The 17,386-nt window shown below is 35.3% G+C and overlaps 1 protein-coding gene across 1 annotated transcript in view; it reads left to right on the top strand.

Moving 5' to 3' along the window:
* The window catches only part of LOC114045873 (polypeptide N-acetylgalactosaminyltransferase 13), an 816,024-nt gene that overhangs the window by 313,158 nt on the left and 485,480 nt on the right, over window positions 1–17,386 (top strand). The window contains exon 3 of the mRNA XM_027866047.1: window positions 15,305–15,473. Coding sequence (XP_027721848.1) covers window positions 15,305–15,473 — 169 coding nt within the window. The remainder of the gene's footprint in view (window positions 1–15,304; window positions 15,474–17,386) is intronic.

The following is a 17,386-nucleotide window of genomic DNA, read 5'->3' as shown; positions in this document are numbered from 1 at the left end:
AAAAAAAGAGCCTAGACATCATCTTTCAAGAAATTATCTAGGAAAACTGCCCTGATGTTTTAGAACCAGAGGGCAAAATAGAAATTAAAAGAATCCACCGATCACCTCCTGAAAGAGATGCCCAAAGGAAAACTCCTAGGAATATTGTAGCCAAATTCCAGAGTTCCCAGGTCAAGGAGAAAATGTTACAAGCAGCCAGAAAGAAACAATTCAAATATTGTGGTAACACAATCAGGACAACACAAGATTTAGCTGCTTCTACATTAAGGGACTGCAGGGCGTGGAATCTAATGCTCTGGAGGGCAAAGGAAATAAGATTACAACCAAGAATCACCTACTCAGCAAAACTGAGTATAACCCTGCAGGGTAAAAAATGGTCATTCAGTGAAATAGAGGACTTTCAAGCATTCTTGATGAAAAGACCAGAGTTGAATAGAAAATTTGATTTTCAAATACAAGACTTGAGTGGAACATGAAGAGATAAACAGGTAAGAGAAAATCATAAGAGACTTATTAAGGTTGGACTGTTTACATTCCTGCATGCAAAGGTGATATTTGTAACTCATGAGACCTTTGTCAGTATTAGGGTAGGTGGAGGGGAAAAATTATATGTACGTATGTATAGATATAGATAGGTAGATATATAGATAGATAGATAGAGTGCACAAGGTGAGATGAAAGTGAAAGGGTCATACCTGGAGAATAAAATTAAGGGGTGAGAGAGGAATGTACTAGGAAAAGGAGAAAGGGAAAGATAGAACGGGGTAAATTATCCCACAAAAAAAAAAACAGAAAAGAAAAGGCTCTTACAGTGGAGGGGAAATGGTGGAAGGTGAGAGGGCATGAGTGAATCTTATTCTCATAGGATTTGACTTAAGGAGGGAATAACATACACACTCAATTGGGTGTGGAAATCTGTCTTACCCTACAGGAAAATAGAGGGGAAGGGGACAAGAGAGTAGGAGAATTATAGAGAGGAGGGCAGATTGGGAAAGGGAGTAATAAGAAGCAAATACTTCTGAGGAGGGACAGGGTCAAAAGAAAGAATAGAATAAATGGATGGGCAGGATAGGATTAAGGGAAATAGAGTTAGATTTTCACAGCATGTCTACTATGGAAGTGTTTTGCATAGCTGCACATATGTAACCTATATTTAATTGCCTGCCTTATCAATGAGGGTGGGTGGGGTGGGAGCAAGGGAGAAAATTTGGAAGCCAAAGTTTTAAAAACACATTTTAAAAAAAAATGTTTTCATATGCACCTAGGAAATAAGAAATACAGGAAATGGGGTACAGAAATCCATCCTGCCCTAGAAGAAAATTGAAGGGGAAGGGGATAAGAGGAGCAGGGGGGAGAGATAGAAGGGAAGGTAGACTAGGGGAAGGGGTATTTAGAATGCATGCCATCTTGGGGTGGGGGGAGGGGTGAGATGGGGTGAAAATTTGGAACTCAAAATCTTGTGGAAGTAAATGTTGAAAACAAAAAAATAAATAAAAATTATCATTAAAAATAATAAAAAAATTAATTTAAAAAAGAGAAGAACAAATATGAGAAAAGCTAAGAAGGGAGAATTGACAAGATTTGGAAACTGATTGAATGTTGTAGTGAGGCTAAGCGAAGAGCTCTCATCTGAGAATATGAACCTGGGTAACTGGAATGAAAATGGTATTCTCAATAGAAATTTCTTTAAAAAAATATGGTTAAAGACTTCCTTACATGATGACCCCTCTTCCTCCTGGAATTCTTTATAGAGTCATTCTGATACCATGGGGGTGGGTTGGGGAAATTGAGTCAGTTAAAATTCTGCTTCTGATACATACTAGTTATGCAATTATGGGAAAGTAATTTTAATTCTTTAAGCCTCACTTTCATCATCTGTAAAATGGGGTAGAATTACACCTGTAGTACCAATCTAATAGGGTTTTGAACATTAAAAGAGGTAAAGTATTTTATAATCCTTAAAATACCATATAAATGTGGTCTTATCTTGTTTTTGTTTTTTTGGTCAAATTCTTCCTATAAAATTGTTATAAAAACATTAGTTTTCTAAATCCCCCAGATTCTTAAAACAGAGTTCCTTTCAATCAATGATTTTGACTTTGTAACTTAATGTTTGAATAAATTAGCCCTAGGATGAAAAGTACATTATTCTCACCACACAATAGTAATATGCTTTTGATGGTTTGAGTATAGATTCTTCAACAAAGGATTCACTTTAAAAGTAAATTTACTAATCATGTAGCCTTCATGAGATAGGATTTTTACATGATTTTAAATGGGAAAGTATTTTACTTTTAGATGGAAATTATTTTAATTCAACTTCAACATTTCATAACATCGGTGAGTATTCTGAATGTGTAATGATTTTTTCCAGGAAATGTTTCTAGTGGTAGACTATGCCAAACAATCTTTTTTTATGCATCCAAAAATATCATGCTTTAATGATAGACTGTTTAGGGCTTTGTTCACTTTTTAAATGCAAAAATCACATTTCATTATAAAATGAGAAACAGCATTTTTTAAAACTGTTAACAAAGATTTTGCAAACATGTCTTGCACACTGCTTCTACACACATTTTCTTTATTCCTATATGGAATCTCTTATTCCTTTCTTTTCATTCATCCCACAGCACTTCAAAACTAGACTAAAACCTTACCTACTTCAGAACACCTTTTCTGACTAACCCTATCCCTCTCTGACCAATCTTATCCTTTTCACTCTACCTTCTAACTCCCCCCTCCCTAGAACTTATGGGCACATTTTTACTAAAGGTAAAATTCCATTACGTTGAACTCCATGTGACAGGCAGTTTGTTTGGTTGAAATAGAATTTATTTGTAATGAATACATTGCTGAAAATCACATTTCTAGTCTGCAGAAAGCTAATGCCTAGTGACTATCGCAGTTTAAATTAACCAATGAACAGTAGAGGTAGGTATTCTCATTTAAGTCTAAAGAAGTTGCCAATTCTTGCCTACAGCGTTCGGAGCATAGGCAAGAATTGGCAACTTCTTTAGACTTAAATGAGAATAGCTAGTGTTTATATGGCACCTACTATATGCAGGAACTGTGCTAAGCACTTTATAAATATTATCTAAGCTGACTCTCACAACAACCCTGGGAGGTAGATGCCATTAGGTTCTATTATGATCCCCATCTTAACGTTGAGGAAATGGAGAGAGACAGAAGTTAAATGACTTGCCCTGGATCACACAGGTAGTAATTGTCTGAGATTTGATTTGAATCCAGGTTTTCTTGACTTCAGACCCAGCCATCTATACAATGTTCCATCTAGCTTCTCAGGTTAAATGCTATTAATTGAGTCAAGCAAAACCTGGACCAGCCACGGAATGATGAGGTATTGATAAGGGTGAAAATAGAAAGGAGAGAAGCAATGTATTACTTAGAGGTGGGAAGGAAGAAAAGGAGAAAGATCTACATGTGGTAGGCCATAATAGAATTCCAATGATCACTCTGACAGTTGCTTCTTGTTGATTTTCTCTTGTGTGTTGCAGAAACTCTATGAGTGTTCTCATTTGAGATGTTTCAGATAGGAAGGGCTTGTGATAATTAACAAAATGATACTTTCGAATATGGGAAGAAATTAGGATACTTCTTTCCTAATTCTTTTTTTCCTTCCATTCTTTTTTTTTTTTTAGGTTATACATTTGCAGTTATGAAAACACTTCCATAATAGACGTGCTGTGACAAACCAACTCTATTTCCCTTAACCCTATCCTGTCCCCCTCATTTATTCTATTCTTTCTTTTGACCCTGCCCCTCCTCAGAAGTATTTGCTTCTGATTATCCCCTTTCCCAATCTGCCCTCCTCTCTATCATTCCCCTACTCTCTTGTCACCTTCCCCCCCCTATTTTCCTGTAGGGTAAGACAGATTTCCACACCCAATTGAGTGTGTATATTATTCCCTCCTTAAGTCAAATCCTATGAGAATAACATTCACTCATTCCCTCTCACCTGCCCCCATTTCCCCTCCAGTGTAAGAGCCTTTTCTTTTCTGATTTTTTTTTTTTGTGGGATAATTTACCCCATTCTACCTCTCCCTTTCTCCTTCTCCCAGTATAATCCTCTCTCATCCCTTAAGTTTATTCTCCAGATATGGCCCCTTCATCTTCAACTCACTCTGTGCCCTCTATCTATCTATCTATCAATCTATACATATAATTTTTCCCTCCAACTACCCTAATACTGACAAAGGTCTCATGAGTTACAAATATCATCTTTCCATGTAAGAATATAAACAGTTCAACCTTAATAAGTCTCTTATGATTTCTCTTTCCTGTTTACCTCTTCATGTTCCACTCGAGTCTTGTATTTGAAAATCAAATTTTCTATTCAGCTCTGGTCTTTTCATCAAGAATGTTTGAAAGTCCTCTGTTTCACTGAATGACCATTTTTTCCCCTGAAGGATTATATTCAGTTTTGCTGGGTAGGTGATTCTTGGTTGTAATCCTATCTCCTTTGCCCTCCAGAGTATTATATTCCATGCCCTATGGTCCCTTAATGTAGAAGCAGCTAAATCTTGTGTTATCCTGATTGTGTTACCACAATATTTGAATTGTTTCTTTCTGGCTGCTTGTAATATTTTCTCCTTGACCTGTGAACTCTGGAATTTGGCTACAATATTCCTAGGAGTTTTCCTTTAGGGATCTCTTTCAGGCAGTAATTGGTGGATTCTTTCCATTTCTATTTTGCTCTCTGGTTCTAAAATATCAGGGCAGTTTTCCTTGATCATTTCTTGAAAGATAATGTCTAGGCTCTTTTTTTGATTGTGGCTTTCAGATAGTCCAATAATTTTTAAATTCTCTCTTCTGGATCTATTTTCCAGGTCAATTGATTTTCCAATGAGATATTTTACATTGTTTTCTAATTTTTCATTCTTTTGGATTTGTTTTACAGTGTCTTGATTTTTCCTAAAGTCACTAGCTTCCAATTGCTCTATTCTAATTTTTAAGGAAGTATTTTCTTCAGTAAGCTTTTGGACTTCCTTTTCCCTTTGGCCCATTTTGCTTTTTAGGACATTCTTCTCATTGGCTTTTTGGACCTCTTTTGCCATTTGGGTTAGGCTATTTTTGAAGGTGTTATTTTCTTCAGTATTTTTTTGGGTCTCCTTTAGCAAGCTGTTGACTTGTTTTTCAGGATTTTCTTGCAAAACTCTCAGTTTTTCCTCTACTTCTCTTACTTGCTTCTCAAAATCCCTTTTGATCTCTTCCAAGGCCTGGGACTGATTCATGTTTTTCTTGGAGGCGTTGGATGTAGGAGCTTTGGCTTTGTTGTCTTCTTCTGGTTGTATGTTTTGATCTTCTTTTTCACCAAAGTAAGATAATGTAGTCTGACTCTTTTTGTGCTGCTTACTCATGATCCTGGCCAATTACTTGAGTTTTAAACTCTTTGTTAAAATAAAAGTCTGCTTCTAATGTGGAGAATGTATTGTCCCAAGCTTCAGGGGTTTGTACAGCTGTTTTCAGAGATACTTCTAGGGACCTGTAAATTTTCAGTTCTTCCAAGGTGGTATGATAAGTGGCGAGGTGTTTCCTCTCCACTACCACAACAAGCTCCACCACACCAGTGCTTCTCCTCACCCTAGGACCGCCCCTCAGAACTGTGACCCAGATCCAAGCACGGTCAGAGCAAGAGATTCCTGCCTCAGCACTGGAAAAGAGGTCCCTACAATCCCCCTCTGGTCAGCCACTTGATTTCCCCTCAGTCTGTGGGCCAGAAGCTCAGGAAAAAGCCATGGCCCTAGGCCACGCTCCAGACTTGAGGCTGAGACCTAGCTCCTCACTCACCACATTCACAGACTTTTCCCACTGACCTTCCAAGTTGTCTTTGGCGTTCATGGGTTGAGAAGTCTGGAAACCGCCACAGCTGCCCTCGATTCAGCCCTTTAAGGCCTTCTCCAGGGTCGCTGCGACCTGCGTGCCCACGCCAAACTGCGCTCTTCTCCCTGCCTGGCGCAATATACCTTTCTGCTCAACCATCCTTGCTGGCTTTGGCTGGAAATTTGTTTCACTCTGTCTTTTTATGGGTTCTGCTGCTTTAGAATTTGTTCAGAGCCATTTTTATAGGTATTTGGAGGGCTTTGGGAGAGCGCTCTAGCAAGTCACTGCTTTCCCTCTGCCCTCTTGGCTCTGACCCCCAGCCTCCTCTCCCATTCTCTAGGCATTAGCTTTCATAAGTAATATTTTTCCCTGTAAATATCACACAGTAGTGTCTTTTTAGTTTAGAGGATGCAGAAAAGTTTTACTGTGCTGGAGAGAGAATTTCCCACAAGAAGAACAGGAAAGTCCTAATTTTGTGGGCTGGTACTAAGTGAGTCAATTAGGCATCAGTTATAGTGAAGAGAGCACTGAAGTAGAGCTGGAGGTTGCCACTGATTAGCTGCAATGCTGTAGGCAAGTGATTTAAATGGTTAGATGTGTCAATTTCTTCTTCTGTAAAACAGGGATAATAACACTTATACTACCTTACCAGCACACCTAACAGGGCACTTGTGAGAAAAATACTTAACCACAAACCTATTTGTGATAGACCCTTTGCTTTTTTCTCTTTCCCTCTCTCTTATCCCTGGGCCCAGAACCTATCTGGGACATTTGACTGTTCAGATGACTTCGATGAGATTGAGTTACCAACTTTATTCCTTCCACTGAGATGGAATACCTTACCACTTGCCCTGCCTTGCAGCCTCATGGCATTAATATGTAATAGAGATTCTAAGGACCCCTGGTCCTTCCCATTTGCATCACTGAAATACTATTAAAATTTCTGTGTCTTTCCACCTGCCCTCTGACTGAACTTTCTTGAATGTTATATTATCCCCAGTTGAAGTGTAACCTCCTTGAAAGCAGGAACCGTCTTCATTTTTATATTTGTTATCACTTACACCTAATATGAAAGTTTGACATGTGTTTAATAAATGTGTTTCATTCATCCATTGAAATTTAAATGTGAACTATTCAAATAGTCCCTTTGTTCTAGTGAAGTAATTACTTTTATTATCACTTTGCAAAAAAAGTTATCTGTTTAAGGTTAGTTGAAGCACAAACATATCTAAAAAAAATCTGTTAAATCCTGATTTCAAATACCAATTGTCTGTGTTAAGATTAAAGTGACATTTGCCTTCATTTTAGAGAAAACTTCTTACCTACCCAAGTGGCTGATGGAAAAGTGCTACCCTATTGATTATCTAATAAGAGATTATCTAATGGGAAAATGTAGTTAATGTCTTCTGGATTTGATCTAGTGAGAGTTTATTGCTATAGTTTTTTTTTTTTTTTCTGCACAAAATCCATTGACTGAAATTTGATATGAAATGTGAAAAGAAGACCATTTCAAAGAGCTGTAATGGGGAAAAAAGATATTGTTGAGTTGCAGTTAAAGCAGGTTTATAATAAATATTAGCAAAGAAATAGAAAATGCTGCACTACTATTCTTATGTATATTAAAGTAGCAATGGGAGAGGAATTACCCTATACAAATGTAAGAACATTGCTTGAAAGAGAAACATGACCTAAGGGTGCATGCTAAGGGCAGAATAAAAGTACATAGCAGCAGTATTGTCCTGTTGATAGAACTATCTGCTAATAATGCTGTGGTCAGCTCTTACCCTCAAGGTGCAGAAAGAAAGTGTGGTGATAATTTTACTTTTCTTCCTTTATGCTTTTTTTTTCAGGCATTTATTCTCCAGGCCCATGATTTGTACTCCTGGGTCCATGGAGCTGTTATGTGTAACAAAATTTTAGATGATCTAAGAGAATACTATTATTATTGCCTCTTCTACTACCACTCCAGATATAACTAAGCATAGAATCATGCTTATTGACCTAGCAGACTCAAACTCTACTTTTGATGTTGTACTTGGGACAAGTAGCTGATGGAGTGGATAGAGCACTGGGCCTGGAGTCAGGAAGACTCATCTTTGCGAATTCTGATCTGACCTCAGAAACTTACTAGCTATATAACCCTGGGCAAGTCACTTAACCCTATTTGCCTCAGTTTCTTCCTCTGTAAAATGAGCAGGAGAAGCAAATAGTAAACTACTGCAGTATCTTTGCCAAGAAAACCCCAAATGGGGTCATGAAGAGTTGGACATGATTGAACAACATATTTTTCTCATAATTATTCTTTCTTATAGATTTGGACTTATTTTGATTTTTGTTTTAAACAAATTAGTAGTCTGACTTTATTCAGACAACTGATTCAAGAATGACTGGCACATTAGTCATAAGCCATTTCCTGTCTCTTAAAATGTAATCAGTTTCACTTGGGGAGGAGTGTTATATCATTTGGTCCTAACCATGGTCAAAGCATTCTACTTCTTCACTTTAAAGTGTTAATGACATGTTAATATAAGGCTTCTGTGCAGTCTTCAATTATTTTCATTTCTTTAGTTCCTTATTCCTGATCCATACTTTCCAACATATATATTTACATGTCACTTTTTCTCATATTTGGAATATATGGAAGCAAAGCATATTAGAACTGTGCCAAAACTGCAATTTAATTATAAACTGGAAAAAAAGTCAAGAAAAAATAAAATGGATAATTCTTAAAACACCTGCCCTTTAGATGCTTATGATCTAGCTATGTGAATAAAAGCTTATCAGCCCTGCTCTTACAGCATTGTAAGATTCTGGAGGATAATAGTTAAAAAGATTACTAGTTGTTTTCAATAACTTTCAGCATGTCTATTGACATTTGCATAGAATGTTCTTTGGCACATTTTTTTTTTCAGCAAAAGAGTTGCTGCTAACTATATATAAAATTGTTGACCTTGCCTTTATGGAAATGTGTGCATAACAGTGGAACTGCTGCAGCCTAGCAGCATATTCTTTTCCATCTCTTCTTTGTGTTACATGAGGGTGTTGGATAAGATGATCTCTTAACATCCCTTGCAGTACTAAATTATAAGATCCTATGACCCTGCAAATGGTAATTTTCTGCTTAGAAGTTACATTTTTTTTCATGGCAAAATATAGGAAAAACAAAGGCTACTTCCATCTTATAACTTTTCATCCTCTTTTCCCCTAAGTTGAGGGGAAAATTTCCAAAGTTCTACCTATGCCTAGATAAAACATTTTGTGAAATGTCAAATGTGTATTCAGTAACAGCTATTTTGGAATGGTGAATTTAGCTCTGGGGAAGTTTGTGTTTCCCTGATATACATTAAGCATTTAGCTAGTTATTCACACAGGAACCGAAAATGTTTAAGGAGCTATAAACTTTAGGAATCACTATGAATACTCCCAACATTAATCTATTTATAAGGATATAACTGATGAAAATTTTACATTTTCTCATAGTAGTATTAGAAGCCATGTAGATTTGTTCCTATAGCAACTCAGCAAACTATACTCTGGGTTCAGATCTTGATTCTGCTACTAAATATTTGCATGTCTTTATTTGAACATAGAGATGATCTAAATTCATAAGTAAATCAAAGCAAAACCTCACTAAATAATATGTAAGGTTGTGTTTCTTTATTTGTAGAAGAGAAGAGAATCTAGTATCCTTGCTTTTGAGAGACAGATGGGGTGGAAGGGTCAAAAGAGAAATTTAGAGTCCTTTTAGTGAATACATACATATCCTTCCTCTTTTTCTCCCCTATTCTTAACTCATGTTAAGATATTACTTACTAATTACATTTCTTCAGATACAATTACTCTCAGGCAGCTAGGTGGCCCAGCAGATAGAGCATATGACTTGGAGTTAGGAAAACAAGTGGAATCCATCCTCAGACACTTACTAGCTATGTAACCCTTTACAAGTTACTTAACCACTCTTAACCTCAGTTTAAATGGAGATAATAATACTACATGCTTCACAGGGTTGTTGTGGGGATCAAATGAGTTAACATATGTAAAGCATTTTGCATACCTTAAAGTGATATGTAAATTCTATCTCTTTTCATCACTGGTTCCCACTCATTCTCTCTCTCTCTCTCTCTCTCTCTCTCGCTCTCTCGCTCTCTCTCTCTCTCTCTCTCTCATCATATATCTGATTAATTCATACACCTAACCACATATATTCATAATGTTGATCTGTACATGTATGTGTAGCTAATTAGATAAGTTTGTCTTAACAACCAAATTATATTTATATGGGAAAAAATATCTAAATATAAAACATGACTACACACATATGTATATGTGTATATGTGTATATACATACAAACATATGCATATGTATATATACATACAGACGCATCTATAATTGCCAATTTGGAATATGTAATTATCCATCAATGGGAAAGATAACTCTGACTTAGATTCATTATTGCATATTTTTCAATAAATAATGAAATTAATAAAGTCATAAGAAAGGAAGAAATGAGAATCCACCTAGTTATTAAATATCTCAGGTGGAAATTGTTCTTCTGGAAAAAGTCTATCCAGTGAACCAGTAGCTAGGTTACCAGCCAGGAATCACTGGTCCATTTGGGTCTGGACAAAAGCATAGCAATATACATTTAGATGACCAGAAACATGGAACAAAAGAATTAGGTTTGAAGGTAGAGTGTTGATAGAATACCGAGACAATATTCTACCTTTGAGATATGTGAAATTTTAATTAAATCTGCCATAGCCATTAACACTATTTTTGTAGGATGTTATGTTAAAATTGAAGAATGATCATCTTTTCCTCTATATGACATAACAAACTGCATAGTGAATTCATTTCTGTGATATATGTTTGAAAGAAAGAAAGAAAGAAATATGCTGATACATACTTTGTCCTTAATTATTTTATATTATTTATATAGGCTTATTTTATAAGCCATCTCTGACTTACTCCTTCCCAGTCTATCTTAGCTATTAAAGTTAGATTTTTCCTTAAATATAATCTAATTATGTTTAAAACCACTGCTCAAAAATCTTCACTGATTTCTTCTATACCTAGTAAAGTTTCATTTCTTTGCTTTCCCTTCCAGGATCTCTGCAATCTGTCAACAGTCTTATCTTTCTCAGCCCTCCTTTATTATTATTATTATTTTTATTATATCTCTTTCAGTGTTCTTACCTAATTGAATCCATCATTATTTCATGAATAATCTCCACCATGTATGGCCTCCTGGCCATTGCTCTCTCTGCCTGAAATGCCCTACTCCTACTAAATGAAATATTACTTGCCATGATTCAAATGTCATGTCTTTCAAGAATCCTTCCCTGATCTCCTCAATTTCCTTTTAGGATCCTCTCTTTCTTCTCTGATTATGTATGTCTTATACACTCATCATGTTATTTTTCTTTTTAGACTTGTTTCTCTGTCCAATTCACAACATGGTATTATGCTTTGAGATGACAGGGTTATTTATGTTATTTTTTTGTGTTTGTTCTATGTAGAGAGTCATGGTGTTTTTCTAATAGTGGTTGATTCATAAAGGTAGATTTTGCATAAATTTGAATGCAGATTTATGTGACAACCTTTGTGTCAGAGGCTTTCACCTCATAGTAAAGGCCTATATATAATTTTGAGATTTTTTTAATGTAACTGGCCTTTTCCCTCATCTAACAAACAGTATCTAAGAATCTCACTTTGTGATGCTACCATGTGTTATGAACAACTACTCTTATAAGCATACAGTTCACAAAAGTCCAGGAGGGAAAGTGTTTTTTTTTTTTTAATAAAACTTATATCAGAGTTCAGGAAACAAAAACAATACAGATATCCTATGATGAACAGTCCTTTCAATGGAGACCTATTTAATAACATTCTTGTAGCAGATCAGCTTTCTAGGGATTGCCTCCACTTGAAGGTCTAAAGTAGAACATTTCTCTTATAATTCTGCTAAGCTCCTATCATGTGGCAGTGGTATTACTTCCTGTAAGGATGCCTCCTGGGGCTCTGTTTAAAATAGCTCCTCAAGGCCTGTGATAGAGAAAACCATCTGAGTATCATCATTCCATGCGGCAGAATCTCTAGTTTGTCAGTAGATTCAATTCTCCCTGTTTCACAGCTCTAATAAAATGCCTGCCAAGATAGTTTCACTCTGAAGCATCCCTCATGTGCTCTGCTTTATTCTAACCTGCAGCTTCTCTGAAGTTTGTCTACAGAATAGGAATATATTTGTCTGCAGATGGATCTTAGTCACTGACCACAGGTCCAGGCATATAGTCTTCAAAGTGTGATTGTCCTATCTTCTTCTGACTGCTAATATGTTATATCTCTTAACAGAATGGACAGTAATGATTGATCTAGAAGCATAACAAAGTTCTACAGTATCTGTCTAAATAATTATTAATTTCCCTAAAGTATTCTTTTGAACAGTTATGTAGAATTGTTCAAGTTCTGTTAAGTTAAGAATTTTTAACTTTTTTTGTGTGTATGAATATGTATGACATGGACCTATTTTGTGGTAGAGTAAAACCTATAGATACCTTCTCAAAATATAATTTTAAATGCATAAAATAAAATATGGAGGGTTGCAAAAGAAACTAATTATATTAAAGTATAGTTGTCTTCTTTTTTAAAGTTCATGGACCCTAGGTTAAGAACCCTGCTCAAGCTACTATGAACCTTCATCCCTAAAGTACAGGTAATTGGTAGTGTGATATTGTACATTCCTTGAAAGAAAAACAGATTAAAAAAATCCCTTCTATTATAAAAAATATAAAGGGAAAATTTTAGAAATACAGAGGAAGAGAGAAAAATTATAAGGGGTTATAGATATGTCAAGAAAAAGTAATAAAAGAAAAAAGGAAGTTTGAGTGAATGTAAACAGAAACTTTACTGTAATCAGTTACTCAGTAGACATTTATTAAGTGCCTACTATGTACCAGATATTGTACTAAGTGTTGGAGTTACAATGAAAGATAAAAGGTAGTATCTACCTTCAGGGAGTTCACAGTGTAATGGGGTGACAAGATGCAAGCAAGTAAGTAAAAACTATTTATAGGAAAAATGAAATAATCAACAGAAGGAAGGCCCTAGAATCTAGAGAGATCTGGAAAGTCTTCCTGTACAAGGCACTGTGCTAAGCACTTTTACAAATAGTGTCTCATTTCATCCTCACAAGAAACCTGGATAGTAGGTGTTATTATTATTTCCATTTTAGAGCTGAGAAAATTGAGGTAAGCAGAGGTGACTTACCTAGGGTCACACAGCTAGTAAGTGTCTGAGGCAGTATTTGAACTAAAGTCTTCCTGACTCCAGGTACAATACTTTAGAAAGAGTAGTGTTGCAAAAACTTAGAGAGAAGAGATTACCAAGAAGAGAGTGATTGGCAATGTCTAAGTCTTAAGGGAAATAAGGAAGGATAAGGATTAAAAAAGGGTACTGCTAGCCATGCTGTTCTTCCTGGTCTCATAGTTTCCACAGGGTGCTGCTCTGCTGAGCTCATCTGGCAGTAAATGCTGTCCTAGCTCTTGAGTGATCCACTTCCTGACTCATCTGAAAGCTGTGGCTCTCTTGCTCAAAAAAAAGAGTGAGTGTTATCAAACGTTGTCAGCTTAAAAACTTGTCAGTTTAAAAACTCATAGGTGTTTCTAGCTTTTATTTTTTTTTTGAAAAGTCAGAAGTACCTGCCTGAGAACTGGTAACATTCTTCTTCTTGGGTTTTCTGACTTCCTCCCCAAGAATCTTGACTACTAAGGCTTATAGATGCTCAGCCCCATGTACCAAGTCATTTAAAACAAAGAACAGGGCTCTCCCAGCTAGCTAATGTCCTTAAATATAACATTTCCTTTGAAGCGCCTGCTCTAGTAGTTTGGGTTCCTTCATAAGAGACCTTGGCCTAGCTTTTAATTAGTGCTTTTTGATCTCTGAGGCTAGACTCTAAGGTAGACAATGTCGATTTGGCCATTATATACCAAATAGTTTGGTTTTCCCAGTTTTAAAACCTTAATTCTCTTCCCTTCTCTCATTTGAATGCACAAAGAAAAAACCACAGACACATGCTTAGCTCAGGGGACCAAATCTTTCTTTCTTTTACCAGCCTAACCCTAATTCTGGGCTTTTTCAATGTAGGTACAGCCAGCTGAAAGGTTCAGAGAGGTTTGAGGGCACACTCCAATACTTTATTTTGTCCTAATTTTACTATTTATAATTCTTTTGCTAAGCAACATATCTAGGGAACATATGGTTGAGGTTTCAAGTGGATTTCCTGTTCTCTTAGGTCATTAAATCTTTTAACAGTTTATTCAACTTCACTTGATAACACAGAAGTATATTTTATGATGAACTTATATGGCTTAGTATATTCAATTGTAGATTTTTTTTAAAATGAACAGGGAAAATTCGGCATCTTTAGTTTCCACATGAGGAACCTGAGGCTCGCACTTTGGAAGCTCTTGCCATTTACACAGATTCCCACTTGCATTTTCTCCTCACTGAACAACACAACACAAAATGATATGGTAATAGAATTCTAATTGAGGAATATAAAGAATCAAAAACAAAATTGACATATTGAAATTATATATCATCACTAGAGAATAGATTCAATGAGAAAGGGAAAGGGTGGTACCTTTTTTAAAAAATTGCCTTAAATTGTCTTCTTTAAAAAGTTCAATTTTGTGTTCCTGCCAAAAAAAAAAAATACATTGTTGTAGCTAAAACTTCCTGCAAGCATTTCTTTGGATGTTGAAACTAACTAGCCTTGGCATAAATCCAAACTCTGAGCAGTATTTTTGATTAGGTGCCTATCTTCGTATATCTATAATTCAAATCTTTTAAATTAATGTATACAATGTTCATATTTTAATGTTTTGACTCTGTTAATGAATTTTCCTTCACTAGAGTATCAAGGAAACCTGAGTTCTTGAAAGCTAGAACAGCAGAACCCAAGCTCTGGAAAAGCTTGCATTTCAGATTCTCTCCAACATCCAGCCTAGTTTGACAAGCCTAGAGGCTTATTGCTAGAGGGATTTATTTTTATTTATTTATTTTTTGTCCATAGCAACTTGTAAAAACAGTCTATCAAGGCATATACATGTTGCTGCCCACACCAGTGGAGAGAATACCCATAATTAGGAAATCATAGACCCTTGAAATTTCAAAGAAATTATATTTTATCAACCACTTATAATCCACATTTTGAAACTTTATAGGTTACATATTTTTAGATCTTTTGGAAGATTTGGTTTCAGCAAGATAATACATTTTATATGGAAAACAGCATATGAATTTGTGCTTGTGATTGGTCTTTTTCATCTAGTCCCTTTTATGTTAGACGTTGCAGAAAGTTTGTAAATTAGTCAAAAGACTTGCTCGTTAGTGTATGGAGCCACTATATAAATAACACACTGCAATCTTGTATGCATGTACTTGTACATGTATGTCTTACAGCTGTTATTTCAAGAAATCAAGAAGGGCCAGGAGAGATGGGGAAAGCAGTGCGGATTCCTAAAGATGACCAGGAGAAAATGAAAGAGCTGTTTAAAATCAACCAGTTTAACCTTATGGCCAGTGATTTGATTGCACTTAACAGAAGTCTCCCAGATGTAAGATTAGAAGGGTAAGTTGAAAATGTGTTTCAGAATCATGTCTATTTAATACTCAACAAATCACAGACTATTTTAATGTCTGAGAAAATATTATAGTGAACAGTTAATGTCATTCCATTTTCAGAATTTCAGAATACCTCTGAAATTTATAATGGAAATATTTGGTGTGAAGCATATATGTTTGATAAAAGTAGATTGTAGTTACAATGGCCCTGCAAAATGTGTGATTTGCAAAAAAATTCAGACTATACTGGTTTAGCAGACTTTCATGAGCCTTTGTAGTTTGTTTTATCTTGTTTTGCTTTATGGTAAACAGAACGCCTGTTCTGGCAAATTTATTCATCAGTATAGGAAGATCTGTTTCCTTTTGCTACAAAAATAAATAATAATCAGCTTAACTATTCCAATATAGGAATAACCAATGACCTGTGTGATTTTGTATGCTTTTTATTTCTATTTATTATGACTACCAGTAACTAGCTAAGCAATTTGCCCAGCTATCTATAATGAGAACACTCAGTTATCAGGCAGTACTGCAGGAAGTATGCACGTGGAACTAATAATTTTACGTGAAAAATGCAGTTAGAAAATTAAAATTGTGTTTGATTAACTGGAATCTTTGTTTTGTCTAGATAGCAGAATATATTTTGAAATGAACATAGTAAAACTAGAATATTTAGTACCACTATTTTCATTATTGGGAAAATCTGAAAACTCAAACATCAGAAAGAATATACAAAAGCTCTAGCAAAAAAAAAAACATAATTTAAATGAATTTCAATATATTATTTTTCTTATAATTATTATAAAGTATAGAATTATACATGCTGTTTATTAGTCTATGTTAATAATTATATCTATGTGCATTTTGTTTGTATGAAGAAAAGTCTGTAAATGTGATTTCAATGGATAGAGATGTTCAAAGGAGAAATTTTCCTCTACCAAATCAGATTGGCAGATGTGTTACTTAAAATTTTAGAGGCTTTCTAGGTGGTACTGAAAGTTAAGGGAGAGCCAGATTGTATCAGAAATGGACATGAACCCATTCTGAATATAAGACAGTCCCATCATTTGTCATGTCACAATGCATTGCACAAGCAATTTTATTATAGCATAAATTAGATTGAAACTAATTTTCTTCAAATGGCTTGCTATCCATACCAAATGGAGAAAGGCAGAATATATTAAGATTTTAAAGTTAAAGTTAAAAGGGACCTTAGAGGTCATAGAGTTCAATCACCTCTTTTCTAAGCTAACAAATTTCAAAATGAAGGGTTTGGACAACTCTCAAAGTTGTGCATCTGTACAATAATTTTGCAAATAAAATTTCAATTATGCAATAAGATCGCTTTCCATACCCTTTGATCTAGATATTTTACTCTTAGGCCTATAGCACAAAGAGGAGCCTGACAAGAAAAAAATTCCCCATATACACCAACTATAGCAGCACTTATTTGTGATTGCAAAGAATTAGAAACTAAATATATGCCCAACTATTGAGGAATGGCTAAACAAATTACAGTTCATAAATGCAATGGAATATTACCATGATGTGAGAAATGACAAATATGATGAATACAGAGAAACATGAAATGATTTATACTATCTGAAGCTGAGTGAAGTAAACAGAGCTAAGAAAACAATATATGCAATGACCATAGCAGTAAAAATGGAAGGAATAACCACAAAATAATCTGAAGTGAATGTTGCAAAATTAGAAAGAACAAACATGGCTCCAAAGAAGAGACTTGAGATAACAGCTCTACCCCAATTTGTTGTCAGATGTGGAAGGTCTACCAGTTTGGCACACTGTACATATTTCAGACTTTTTCAATATATTGTTCCATTTTAGTAAATTCTTCTTCTTCTTCTTCTTCTTCTTCTTCTTCTTCTTCTTCTTCTTCTTCTTCTTCTTCTTCTTCTT

This window comes from Vombatus ursinus, unplaced genomic scaffold (genome assembly GCF_900497805.2).
Source record: "Vombatus ursinus unplaced genomic scaffold, bare-nosed wombat genome assembly UNPS02014779.1, whole genome shotgun sequence".
In the NCBI taxonomy this organism is placed as follows: domain Eukaryota; kingdom Metazoa; phylum Chordata; class Mammalia; order Diprotodontia; family Vombatidae; genus Vombatus; species Vombatus ursinus.
This window is presented reverse-complemented; position numbering and strand designations above follow the sequence as displayed.